This window comes from Balaenoptera ricei, chromosome 1 (genome assembly GCF_028023285.1).
Source record: "Balaenoptera ricei isolate mBalRic1 chromosome 1, mBalRic1.hap2, whole genome shotgun sequence".
NCBI classification, from domain to species: Eukaryota; Metazoa; Chordata; class Mammalia; order Artiodactyla; family Balaenopteridae; genus Balaenoptera; species Balaenoptera ricei.
Genome location: NC_082639.1, coordinates 397,123 through 409,377, shown reverse-complemented (window position 1 = coordinate 409,377; position 12,255 = coordinate 397,123). Strand labels below are relative to the sequence as shown.

Below are 12,255 nucleotides of genomic sequence, written 5' to 3'. Positions count from 1 at the left end.
GGGGCCGCCGCAGAGGAGCAGGGTGTTGCGACATCTGGGCCGGTTTCCAGACAAACAAGAGGAAAGACTGTTTTCAGAACTGAGACCAGAAGGCGGGTTGGGAGGGCGGGGCCCGTGGCTCTGGGCGTGTGGGCGGGTGGCCACCAGCAGGTGGGACGCTGGGGCAGAGGTGCGGGCCTGCACGTGCGCGGCCCGGAGTCGGGGCCTTGGGCAGGGGCCGGGCGGCCTCCCCCACCATGGCCCCCGTAAGGCGTGGGGTGCTGCCCGCCAGACCCCGAGTTACCTCCACCTCAGCGGCTATGGTTTGTCTTAAGATAATTTTTCTCACCGTCAGTGGGAGACGGGGCACAACACGGGCACGCACACGTGTGCACAGCAGGCCGCCTGGCGCTCTGCCCCTCCCCCGTGGACCCTCCCTCTCTTTGGAGGCTGAGGGCGGCGACCCTGCGGTGGCCCCTGCCCGCAGGCGCAGGCGGAGCGGGCTGGCGGAATTTCCCGCAGGTGGGCAGGGAGCCCCACATCCTACCTGTGCCCCCAGGAGGAGGGGGGTTTCCAGACACTGCGGGAGGCCCCCCTCCCCCCCACAACAAGCCTGAAACTTCAGGTTAACCATTAAGCAGATAATCCTGTCTCGTGGTTCAGATTTAAAAGCACCAAAGACACACTACGGCCTCCCTGCCTTGGGCCACCAGGATCAGAGCTTCGCCTGGGAGGGAGCATGTGCACACGTGTGCGTGGGCACCTGTGCTCCTTCTCCCTCGTGCCCCACGGGGGGCCGGCACAAAGGCCCTCCCCACCTGTCCTGAGGACATGGGAGCTCTCTTTCCTGTCCCAGCAGTGCTGTGGGAACACCCCAAACCCGGGGTGGGTGTGGCGCAGGGAGAGCCTGGCTTGGCCTCCAGAGTTTTTAGGGAGACGGCCCCTGGCCGGCCAGGGGGCAGAGCAGAGAGTCTGTCTTCACGGGACCCCCCCCCCCCCCGCCCCGGGCATATGCCCAGGTGCTCATGGGAGCAGCACACACACATCCCGGCATGTGGAGCCCGCGCCACACACGCGTGCTGCACACACGTCTGGCACACGCTCCCAGGCACACGCCACCCCCAGGGCACCGGGCAGGGCTTGCCCAGCAGCACATGTTCGGTCTGCTCGGGTGGCTTGCAGCACAGACGTTTACCCTCTGCTAGTCCTGGAGGCTGGACGTCCAGAGACCCAGGAGTGGGCAGGGTAGGTGTTTCCTGAGGCCCTTTTCCTCCCCGTGTCCTCACGTGGTCGTGCCCTGTGCGTGTCTGTGCTCTGACCTCCTCCTCTTGTAGGGACACAGGTCACACTGGATCAGGCCCACCCTGTGACCCCACCCAGCCTTTATGGCCTCCTAAGAGGCCCCCGTCTCCCAGTACAGCTGCACGGGGATCAGGCTTCCACCTGTGGGTTTAGGGCACTAATGTGAGTTCAGTCCCTGATGCCTGCTGTGGTCACGGATGCTCAGCTGCTCTGTCTCACACATCCTCACACACGTCCTCACGTGCTTGCGCACTCACTGTGGGCACTGGCCATGAGGCACCTGACCCACCAGAGCTGCGGACATTGGTCCGAGCTAGTTTCGGACACTTGGGCCAGTGACCGTGCCCTGGAGCCCTGGACACCGCCAGCCCTCCCCCTGCACCTGATGCCTGACCCAGTGTGCTGCCCTGGCTCCCCCATGTACTCTGGGCACACTTCTGTGGGGCAGGGGTGAGGACTGGCATCAGTGTGGGCCCCCCGCTCCTCTTGAGGGGTCTGCCCTGCAGAGAGAGGGGGGACCCAGCAGGAGTGAGCCAGGTGGAGGGATCCCAAGACCATCCCAGTCTGGACAGCGTGGCCAGGCTGGGCAGGCCAGGGCAGGGGGACAGCCAGCGTGCCTGGCCGAAGGGGCTCCAGTATCCCCGTGAGACAGGGGTGGGAGGGGTCCAGTGGGAGGGGTCAGTGCAGACCAGCTGGGCTGGAGGACCTGGCCTGGTGGCCCTGGCAGGGGTCGGGGGGCTGTGGGTCCTCACTCAGGCCCCAGATCTGCACACTGCAGCTGCTGGCTGGGCCGAGCCTGAGGCCCATGGCCATTTTTGCCGGGTTGGGGGCCTTGGCGCCCAGGGCAGAAGAGAAGCCTAGGGCCGGGAGACAGGCTGCCTTCCAGCGCTTCCTGGGGCCTCCTTCCTCCTGGTCCCCTCCTCCTGCCCTCCCCACCCCTCCCCCGCAGCCCTTATAGCCACATCCTGCAAGGAAAAACCCCAGACTCCCGAGCTGTGGGGCTGAGAGGAGCCGAGAATGTGCGTGGGAGCCCAGCCACCCAGGGCGCCGGGCTCGGCCTTCCTGCTGCTGGGGCTCGCGCTGGGCGCTGCGGCCCAGCTCAGCTGTGTTGGGGACACCTACCCCAGTGGCAGCAGGTGCTGTAAGGAGTGCCAGCCAGGTGAGTGGCCTGGACGTGGAGTTGGGGAGGGGTGCCTGCAGGGACCCAGGATGAGGAGACGGGGTCAGGGGACACAGGGATGAAGAGGTAGGGACCTGCAGATGGGGTCACGTGGTGCAGGCATCGTGGGGCGTGTGGACTTAGGGCGAGTGGGTGACCTGGAGCCACGCCTGGGATGGTGGGCCAGCCAGAGGCGGTCGGGGGCTGCTGCGGGGAAGGCCAGGCCGTGGGGAACTCTGAGCCCGGCCTCCCGCGGCAGGTCATGGGATGGAGAGCCGCTGCACCCACGCCCGGGATACGGTGTGCCGTCCGTGTGAGCCCGGCTTCTACAACGAGGCGGTCAACTACGAGGCCTGCAAGCCCTGCACACAGTGCAACCAGAGTGAGCACCGCCAGGCGCCCCGGCCCCGCTGGTGCCCACGTCACACGGGGCCTCGGAGCAAACCCCAGACCACGCCGGGGTCTGCCCTCCCCTGCCCCAGAGTCCCACAGTCAGCTGAGGCCACCCACAGGGCACCTCCCCCTCCCAGAGGGCCAGGGCCACGTGGCTGGGTGGGTGAGACCCAGAGTCAAGGACCACAGAGGGTCCTGTGCAGGCTGGAGGAGGGGTGGCAAGGGCGGGCAGAGCTGCCACGGGGTGACCCCTGGGGCCGTGTGGCCAAGAGGGACATGGCATCCGGGGATGGGAGAGGACCAGAGGCCACCCAGCTGCGAGGGGGCTGCTGGTCTGGGGGAGCCAGCTGCAGACCCTCAGCCTCGGTCCTCCAGCCTGCTCTGTGCCTCTGGCCTCCCCACTGACTGCGCCCACCCTACCCGACCCCCAGGAAGTGGGAGCGAGCCCAAGCAGAGATGCACACCCACGAGAGACACGGTCTGCGGCTGCAGGCCGGGCACCCAGCCCCAGGACGGCTATGGCTACAAGCGTGGAGTTGGTGAGGGGGGGCCTCTGGAACCATGTGGAAGGAGCATGTCCCTCACACGCTGTCACCTCCCCTCAGCACCCCGACCCCAGCCTTGGCCGAGTGCCCTCTCCCCCCAGCAGGTCAGGCCAAGACAGGGGCTGGGGGCCTCCCGGGTCGTGGCCAGTGGATGGCATGTAGGCAGAGAGGGGCTGCGGGAGGCCCTGGGGGGGTGAGCGTCTGGGCCCCCCAGGGGCGGCAGATGGGCAGAGCCTGCTGACTCTGTTGCAGACTGTGCCCCGTGCCCACCAGGACACTTCTCCCTGGGCAACGACCAGGCCTGCCAGCCCTGGACCAAGTGAGTGTCCCCGGGGCTGGAGGGTTTGGGCGGCCTGGGGTCTGGGAGCCAGGGGTCAGGTCTGGGAGTAGGAGGCTGCTGGCTGGGAGCTCCGGGGCCCGGCACCCCGTGGCCCCATCCCCCCCATGATAGGCCCCCCCGACGATGGTCCCTGCCCCGCCCCCATGACCCCTGCTCGGCCCTGGCCCAGCCTCCTCCCACTGGCCTTCCTGCTGGGCTGGAGTGGGGAGCCCGTGAGACCCCAGCCCAGGCCCGGGAGGGTGTGAGACCCTCACTCATTCACAGCTGAGGGGCCCCCGTCCTTGTTGAGCTGACCCGGTGGGAGCAGGAAAAGAGCAGGCGGGGGTTTGGGAGAGAGAGGCGCAGGCGGGGACAGGTCAGGGGAGCGGGTGTGGGGAGCAGGCTGAGCAGGCGGGGGAGGCCGGGGGGCCCAGGCTCCTGGGGGCTGGCAGGGCCCTTGGCCTCTCTCCTCGCCGCCTTTGGGCTGGATTCTGATGCTGCCTGAGTGACCCGCGGTGGACCCCCGTCGCTCCTCACATCTCCCTGGTCCTGCCCCCGTTCTCGGCCCGTCCCACTGGTGGGGCACGAGTTGGGTGGGGGACACTCTGGCCTGATCAACACCCTTGCCCCGCTCAGCTGCACCTCGTTAGGAAAGCGAACACTGCGGGCGGCCAGCAACAGCTCGGACGCTGTCTGTGAGGACAGGAGCCCCCGACTCACACCAGCCTGGGAGACCCAGGGCCCCGCAGCCCGGTCCACCCCCGCTCAGCCCACCACCACCTGGCCGAGGGCCTCACAGGGGCCCTCCACGCCCCACGCAGAGCCCCCCAAGGGTAAGGGGGCCTGGCCTCGCCCCAGCAGGGCCCTCCCCCAGCCCAAGGCGGGTGGGGTGGGGAGGGAGGGCGGGTGGAGCTGCCCTCTGGCCTCGGTGCGGCCCTCCTGCGGTGGGCTCCTTCCCTGGTGGACCCCACCCCAGCGGGCCCTGCCTCCCCGCAGGCCCCGAGCTGGCCGCTGTCCTGGGCCTGGGCCTGGGCCTGGGCCTGCTCGCCCCCGTGGCTGCCGCGCTGGCCCTGCTCCTGCACCACAGGGCCTGGAGGCTGACGCCCAACGCCCCCAAGCCCCCCGGTGAGTGCTCGTAGCGGGCCCCAGAGCACGCTGCCCGCGGGAGGCGTGGGACCCCCGCCACCTCCCACCTCCCACCTCGCACCCCGTCCTCCTCCCCAGGGGCAAACAGCTTCCGGACCCCCATCCAAGAGGAGCACGCCGATGCCAAGTCCAGCCCGGCCAAGGTCTGAGCGACGCCCGCTGGCGTAGGAGCTGGCGCCCCGCCCCCGCCCTGTGCCGTTTTAGGCGCCCCGGGCCCCGCTACGTGTGCTGTGCACACTCCCCGCCCAGGGTGGGCCCCCAATAAACGACGCTGGCGAATGTGGGCCTCTGACTGGCACCAGTGGTCCGAGGGCTGCACACCACGGGGGCCGGGCGTGGGGTAGGGGCTCGCCCGGCTCCCTCAGAGACTCCGGGGCTGCTGTCCTGCTCCCCGGGCACATCCCAGGGCCTCTGGGGCGCGTGGCAGCCAAACTAAGTGCACTGGGGAGTCGCGAGCCCTGCCTGTCAAGCGCTATGCTACGCTAACCCGGCCTAGTGGACCCCAGGCTCCCGCTCCGGGGCTACTTGGGAGGGGCCGGCAGGGGCTGCTGGGCTGGGTGCTAGCGGGAGTGGGAGGGAACCCTGAGGCCCTGGTCCCAAAGGGGGTTTTAGGACATGCCCTCAGGGTCTCTGGGGCCCCTCCCGGGAGGGGGCACGAGTGTCTGTTTCTTCTCAAACCCCACGCCCTGTTAGACCTGGGTGTGTGGTGACCCTGGGACCCCCACTGATGCCTGCAGGGCCCCTGAGTCCCCTGAGGCCAGCTCCGTGTCTCAGGGAAACTGGAGGCCCTGACTGGGCTGACCCTTCGTCCACCCTGGGCGCGAACAAAGTGTGCAGCTTTATGTGAAAAGGTTCCCGGGTGGGAAACCCAAGCGTCCGTGGGCACCAGCGTCGGCTGTACAAGGCCGAGTGGTCGGACAGGACCGCTGGCTGGCACTGGGGGCAGCCCCTGCTCTGGCAGCTGCGCAGACTTGGGGCCGAACCCGCCCCGGGGGCACAGGACTGAGCTGTGGGCTGTGGCCCGCCCCCCGCCCCCCAGCGCCCCTCTGTGCAGGCGAGGCGGGCGGGTTAAACGGCTCAGCTGAGCGCAGGGAGCCCCGGGCCAGCGTGGAAACGCTCCACAGCCCATAGACAGCCCATAGTTGGCGCCCTCGGGGTTTGTGATAGATTTAAGAGCTACTACGAACGGAAATAAAAGACCACCGTGGTGCTGGGCGGGGGGGGGGGGGGGGGTTGGGCGTGGGGTGGGGGTGGGAGGGGGGAGCAGAGAAATGCGACAACCCGAGGCCCCCCGCTGGTGGACCTGGCAAAGACGCACACCTCTGAGCTCCCAGCGTGCTCCCTCCCTTCACCCACCTGCAGGCCAGGACTGGGCACCATGCCACAGGCCAGCGCCCTCACAGCACCCAAAGGTCCGCCCCTGACACGTGTACTGCCCCCCCCCGCCCCGCCCCGCCTCCCCCCCGCCCCCCAGTTTCTCAGGCTGGCTTTCTCCGCCGAGCTGCCCTGGAGGCCCTCCCACCTCTCCTCAAACCTCTGACCCCTGGCTGGTCCCTCGGACCTCCCGGGGGCAAAGGGAAGACCGAACCATCCACGTGTTCTTGGAAAGATCTCGGGTTGCAGCGGTGAACACAATACGTCCCTGGAAATGGGCAGCAGATAGGCACCACTGGCCTGGGGCCTGTGGTCCCTGGGCAGTGTACAGGCTGTGCAGAGAGGCTAAGGGACCTGATGGAGGGGCCTGGGGGAGGGGCCAGGTCCTTGGGGAATGGAAGGTCAAGGTCGTGGGCTTCCTCCCCAAACTTCCCAGCTGCTCCCCAGGCCACGAGCCCCCCCACCTTGCCCCCGGCCTGGTGGCTCCACCTCTGAACAGCTGACGGGTGGGTGGAAGGAGGCTGGTCACCTTCACTTTCCTTGGTTGCTGCCGCTAAGCACGCTCTCTACTCCCTGTCTCTGCTGACAACCGCCCCTCCCGCGTGAAACCCCGCCAGAGCTCCCCCCACCCCCCGGGGGGCCCACAGGCACCCACCCTGGCCCCTCCCTGCTCCAGGGCCCCGCCTGGCTCCCCATCCCCCCCCCACAGACCTCCAGGTTAACCCCTGGACTCTGCTTGGGACCCTCTGCCCCGTGAACGCGCGTCACTTGTGTGAGCTGAGACAAATGATGAAAAATGTGGTGAGCTGCTCAAAGAGTACAGGAAAATACCGCGAGCAGATAGAAGTCATCTCCCCGCAGTGCCTGGTTACAGAAGCTCCACAGTAACCCTGTGTCTGTGTGGGAGGGGCCTTCCGGAGCCTCAGGGACAGGGGGGCAGACGCCGGCCCCCGTCCCCGACGGCGCTTTTGCCTCTGGTTACACACAACCCTGCCTCTGGTTTCCTGCTGCCGCGGCTGGCAGCCCCCCTCGGGCAGACAGCTGCCCCCTGGTGCCTGCTGGGCTGGCCCAGCTTCCAGAAGGGCCACCAGATATGACCTCGTCGGACAAGCGTCATTTGTAGGGGATTTATCATATTTTCTCAGGCGCTTACCAGAATTGGGGTGACGCCATCCTGGTACAGACCGGACTGCTCAGGCCTTTAACACACGCAGAAGGTCCAGGACTGCCGGGTTCTCCACTCCTCACCTTTCCCTGGGGTCCAGGGATGGCTCAGCCCCTCCTCCCCATCTAGGAGATGAGCCGAGGTCTGGGGGTTCCTCCGAGAGCGTGGCCTCACCTTACCCCCTAGCAGCCGGAGCTGTGCTGGAGACCGCTCCGTCTCCTGCAGGGCCCAGCTGCTTCTCTGAGGAGGGCCCTGCGCTTCCTGGGACTTGAGAACAGTAGTTGAGTCACAACACTGCTACTCCCTGTCATTTCCCTCTGAAAAGGACAGCTGCCCCATCAGGTGAGGCGGCAGCTGCAGGTCTCAAAGGGTCTCAAACCAAGTCTTCTGGGTCTGCCCAGGTCACCAGGTCACAGCCGGCAACACACCTCCAGCCCGTGGGCGCCACCAGAGTCACATTCCTGGCACCCCACTGCCCACCCCTGCAGCGTTCCCAGAGGTCTCCACCTGCTCCTGTACCAAGCCTCAACTGGAGGGCCAAGCAATCTGGGGAGGCTTCCTGTGGGAGGCCGGGCCCCCAAGCCCTTTGGTGCCAGGTGGGGAAACTGAGGCTCAGACAGACAAGAGACAGTCTCACGGTGAGTTGGAGGCTGAGTTCTCTGTGGCTCAAGAGCTCCGTCGGGGCCGGCCGTCCACATCCTCCAGGATGACTGGATTTGTGTAGGGAGATCTGGGTTGACATCTGCCCAGCAGAGCTGCAGCCTGGGCAGCGCCCTCTTCCCCGAGCGTCAGGGTTCGATCAATGCCCTGGTCTCTCCTCGCCAGCTCTTCCCAGCAGGCAGCGAGGCTGCAGCCCACAGGTGTGTGTGTGGCTGTGAGGGGGCTTGCATGTCAAGAGCCCGGCCAGGCCCAGTTGGCCAGTTTGGGGCGGGGGGCGGGGAGCTTGTTCTGATCTCCAGAAAGCGGGGGCAGGGGGCTTGTCCTGATGCCTGGATGGGTTCTGAGGCTGCTCAGTGCTGGGATTCGAGGACTTCTGGTAGGTGTGGGGTCTGGGGTCTGGAGGCTTCACAGAGGATAAAGTGCCTCATCCCATCTGCTCTGGGCGTCAGAGAAGATCTTTAAAAGCCCATGGGGTCCCCCTGAGGAAGGTGGAGAGGGGGCTCAGCCAGGAATGGCCCCGGCTGAGTCCACCCTTGTTGGGGGTGCACCCCACCCCCAATGACTCAGGGCACCGTCTGCCACCCCGCATCCCGTGCCCACCCACACTCCAGTTCCTTCAGGCCCTGCGGCCACAAGCTTTACATAGAAAACATTTCTGACTCCCTCCCCCCCGCCCCCCCCCCCACGATGTGGCTTGGGGTACGTGCGGTGTTTCCCCCGACAGGCACACACATTTGGGTCATATTTAGTTTCCGGACAAGAATGCCTGGGCCAAAGGCCATGATCACTTAGGAATCCCCCAAGGTCACCCCCCCACGTGGGTCTCCCGCACGCCCCCTCCTCCGTGTTCAGGTGCTCTGCAGCCTGTGATGGGACCTTCTCTTCTCCCTTGGGGTCCCTCTGGACATGCCAGATCTTAGTTCCCTGACCAGGGATCGAACCCGGGCCCATGGCAGTGAAAGCACTGAGTCCCAACCACTGGACCGCCAGGGAATTCCCATCCCTTGAATTTTTTAAAAAAAGAATTTATCTTTTATAGCAGTTTTAGGTTCACGGCAACAGTGAGGGGAAGCCTACCCCCCATAAATATCCCCAAAGAGTGTGCATTTGTTACACACGACGAACCTGCACTGACAGGTCATGTCACCCAGAGTCCCTAGTTGACACCAGGGTCCCTCCGTGCCGTGCGTCCCTTGATTTGGACAGCCGTGTGATGACACGTGCCCGCCGTGGAAATCTCCAGAGCAGTCTCACTGCCGCAAACCTCTGCCCATGCCCTGGATTTGGAGTCGCAGAGTCTTGGGGGTCCCCCACGGGAACAATTCCTCGGGCCCCCTTGGGGAGTGGCAGAGGCAGGTCGGCCTGCGGGGCGGGGTCTGGGCGTGTCCGGGAGGGGCCGGCCTCCTAAAACCGCGGAGCCGCGCGCGGCCATGGGTGCCGCGGGTGCCATGGGGGCGAGGGTCGCGCGCGGAGCCCTGTGCGGCGTCGCGCTGCTCTGCGCGCTGGGCCTGGCCCAGCGCCCCCCCGGGGGTCTGAGCTGCGGCCCCGGCCGCCATCTGCATGGGACGGGGACCAGCGCGCGCTGCTGCCGCTCGTGCACCCCAGGTAAGGCGGGCCGGGAGCCCCTGCGCGGAGGGCAGAGCGCGGCGCCCCGTCCCCCCGTGCTCAGGGCGAGTTTTCCGGGTCCAGAGCCCTGACCCCAGCGCAATCCGGGGAGGCGGAAGCGGCCCAGACCGGGCCAGTGGCCTGGGGGTGGAGGGTGGTGGGGGGCAAGGGGTGGAGGAGCCTTCCGCAAGGCAGGTCTGGCGTCCCGAGGTGGAGGAGGGCTGTCCCCGTTCCTTCCGAGTGGGGAGCGAGCCCTTGGCCATCACTCAGGCCACTTCCTGCCCGGTTTGGGGTTGCACCCCTCTTTCTCCCAGCTCCCTGCCTCAGACCTGCATCTATGGGTGAGGGGCAGGTGGAATGGGTCAGTTTGGGGACAGTATTGCAGGGAAAACACCCAGAGTGTCCCCCTGCCAGGACGTGGGGAGTGGGAAGGGGGCTCTGAGAGTCCGGGTCTCAGTTGGGCAGAGCCATGGACGGCGGTCAGGGAGGGACGGGCAGGCTGCCTCAAGGGTCCTGGCAGCTGAGGGCAGCGCAGGACCCGGACAGGGGAGGGGGAGTAGGTCTCCCAGGCGACTCCCTTATCCGGCAGGAGCGGCTCAGGGTCACATGCCGAGTCATGGCCACCCTGGGTGGGAGCACTTGGGACAGTTGGGGGGTGCAGCCAGGCCTGGTGGGTGGCGGAGCTGGGTGCCCAGGAGGGAGGGGCACAGCTGGACCGAGCCAGGGCCCTGGCTGCCAGACAGGCGTGCTGCCCTGCCACCCCCATCTCCCTGGAGGGCCAGGAGCGGGGCGCCCCGGGGAGGGCGGCTCGGCCCAGCTGCTGAGAGGGCTGTTTGTCCCCTGCCCAGCTCAGGGGGTCTGTCCTGAGCTGGGCTGCCAGTGTGTCCAGCCTGAGTTCCACTGTGGAGACCCCCAGTGTAAGAGCTGCAAGTACTACTCCTGTCCGCCTGGCCAGTGGGCGCGGCCTGTAGGTAAGTGGCAGGTGGGGGTGGCCCGGGCAGGCCGGAGCTCACAGCAGCAGGTGTGCAAGGAAGCTCGCAAGTGGGGGGTACGGACACGTCCTCCGGGCAGGTGGGCGCCAGCGCCGGGGGTCTCGCAGCGCCCTGGCGGGGCAGGGGGGCGCTCTCTGGCTTTAGCATCTCAGCCCACATTGGGGTCACAGTGCCTCCTGTTGGTGTGGCGCTGGGAGCCCTTCCTTCTCCCTCTTGGCCTGAGCTTCTCCATCCAGAGACGATCCCCCTAAGTGCTGGTTGTGAGGAACAGTGGGGGTATCCAGAGGCTGTCTGGCCCTTAGGCCCTGGCTCTGACTACGCCCAGGTCCTGCACCCACCCTGACCCGATGGGGGAGGCCTGGCTGAGCACATGTGGGCCGGGGGAGTGAGGGCGGAGGGGGGGCTGTGTGAGGTTGGACGGGGCCGGGCCTAGAGGAGACTGGGGCAGAGCCTCACCCCTCTCTCCGGGACCCTCCCCAGTCTCCCGCCCTCCGGCCTCCGGACCAAGCGAAGGCCCAGCCTGGCTCTTGCCTGGCCTCGGCTTCCACCCCTTCCTCCCGCCACACACCCTCCAGCCTCTGCAGGCAGGTCCCTCCCCTCCCCCATATCCCCTCAGGGACCCTCCACTCAGCCCAGAGTCATGGCCTGCCCTGGAAAGGGGCACACGGGGGACCTGATTTATCCCAGGTCCCGGTCCTGTGGCCACCAGGGGCCCCTGTCAAACGGATGAGGTGGGGGTCCCTGTGCTGTGGACCCAGACACCAGGTGGGTCTCACCTCGGCCACCCCAGCCGCCCTTGCAGCCTGTGTCTGTCTGTCCGTCTGTCTCCAGGGGAGTTCAACTTCGGCTTCGAGTGCATCGACTGTGCTGCGGGGACCTTCTCTGGGGGCCGCGAGGGCCGCTGCAAACCTTGGGCAGAGTGAGTCCTGGTGGGGACTTCCGGTGGCCGGGTGGTCCAGGCGGGCTCTAGGGTGGGGCCTCTGCTGTCCCTTCTGGTGCAGTGACCCCCAGACGGCTCGGAGGGCAGCAGCCTTGCTGAGGGGCTGCTCAGGTGGCCGAGGGCTGACCGAGGGCTCTGTGTCCGTGCGTCCCAGCTGCTCCAAGCTTGGGTTTCCCACCGCGTTCCCCGGGAACAAGACGCACGATGCCGTGTGCAGCCCAGGGCTGCCGCCCACGGAGCCGCACGGCCTGCTGACCGCCATCCTCCTCGCCCTGGCCGCCTGCATCCTGGCCGTGACCGTGACCCAGCTCAGCCTGCACATCTGGCAGCTGAGGAGGCAGAGGGCGCGGCCCCCAGGTCAGTTGTGCCCTGGGGACGGGGAGGGGGGCCCTGCCTGCCTGCTAACCGCAGCCGCTCTGCAGAGACGCAGCTGCTCCTAGAGGCCCCGCCACCCCCGCCCGAGGACGCCTGCAGCTGCCCGTTCCCTGAGGAGGAGCGGGGCGAGCCGCTGTCGGAGAACAAGGGCCGCCTGGAGGACCTGTGGGTGTGAGGCCCAGAGGGCCCGTGCCAGACCCTCCCGGAGCTGGCCCAGGCTGGCCCGCAGGAGCAAGGGCTCTGGGCCCTGCCGTGGGGCCCCAGCTCTGGGCCCGGCCCTGCTCCCCGCAATGGCAGAAGC

General features: G+C 67.4%; 2 protein-coding genes across 3 annotated transcripts; both read left to right on the top strand.

The window, feature by feature from the left end:
* The first annotated feature begins 2,256 nt into the window (after positions 1–2,256).
* TNFRSF4 (TNF receptor superfamily member 4) lies at positions 2,257–5,122 on the top strand. Of its 2 annotated transcripts, XM_059894206.1 has the most exons (7): positions 2,257–2,440; positions 2,700–2,822; positions 3,265–3,372; positions 3,631–3,697; positions 4,334–4,530; positions 4,694–4,822; positions 4,922–5,122. In XM_059894206.1, the coding sequence occupies exons 1-7, from the start codon at positions 2,299–2,301 to the stop codon at positions 4,990–4,992; spliced, it is 837 nt and encodes a 278-aa protein (XP_059750189.1). In that variant the 5' UTR covers positions 2,257–2,298; the 3' UTR covers positions 4,993–5,122. The 2 variants fall into 2 exon arrangements, with proteins under 2 accessions (XP_059750189.1, XP_059750199.1); XM_059894216.1 differs by lacking the exon at positions 3,265–3,372.
* Positions 5,123–9,472: 4,350 nt separating this feature from the next.
* Positions 9,473–12,223, top strand: TNFRSF18 (TNF receptor superfamily member 18). Its single transcript, XM_059894193.1, has 5 exons — positions 9,473–9,647; positions 10,496–10,618; positions 11,471–11,558; positions 11,734–11,936; positions 12,002–12,223. Exons 1-5 carry the CDS (start codon positions 9,473–9,475, stop codon positions 12,127–12,129), a joined length of 717 nt encoding a protein of 238 aa, XP_059750176.1. The 3' UTR covers positions 12,130–12,223.
* Positions 12,224–12,255: the final 32 nt, after the last annotated feature.

What these genes read in the sequence shown, in the direction of transcription:
- TNFRSF4 (XM_059894206.1), top strand. Translation starts at nt 2,299, where the DNA reads ATGTGCGTGGGAGCCCAGCCACCCAGGGCGCCGGGCTCGGCCTTCCTG. An exon ending in GCCTGCCAGCCCTGGACCAA is followed by an intron (nt 3,698 to 4,333) that starts GTGAGTGTCCCC and finishes TGCCCCGCTCAG; the next exon opens with CTGCACCTCGTTAGGAAAGC. An exon ending in CAACGCCCCCAAGCCCCCCG is followed by an intron (nt 4,823 to 4,921) that starts GTGAGTGCTCGT and finishes CCTCCTCCCCAG; the next exon opens with GGGCAAACAGCTTCCGGACC.
- TNFRSF18 (XM_059894193.1), top strand. Translation starts at nt 9,473, where the DNA reads ATGGGTGCCGCGGGTGCCATGGGGGCGAGGGTCGCGCGCGGAGCCCTG. An exon ending in CCAGTGGGCGCGGCCTGTAG is followed by an intron (nt 10,619 to 11,470) that starts GTAAGTGGCAGG and finishes GTCTGTCTCCAG; the next exon opens with GGGAGTTCAACTTCGGCTTC. An exon ending in CGCTGCAAACCTTGGGCAGA is followed by an intron (nt 11,559 to 11,733) that starts GTGAGTCCTGGT and finishes CGTGCGTCCCAG; the next exon opens with CTGCTCCAAGCTTGGGTTTC.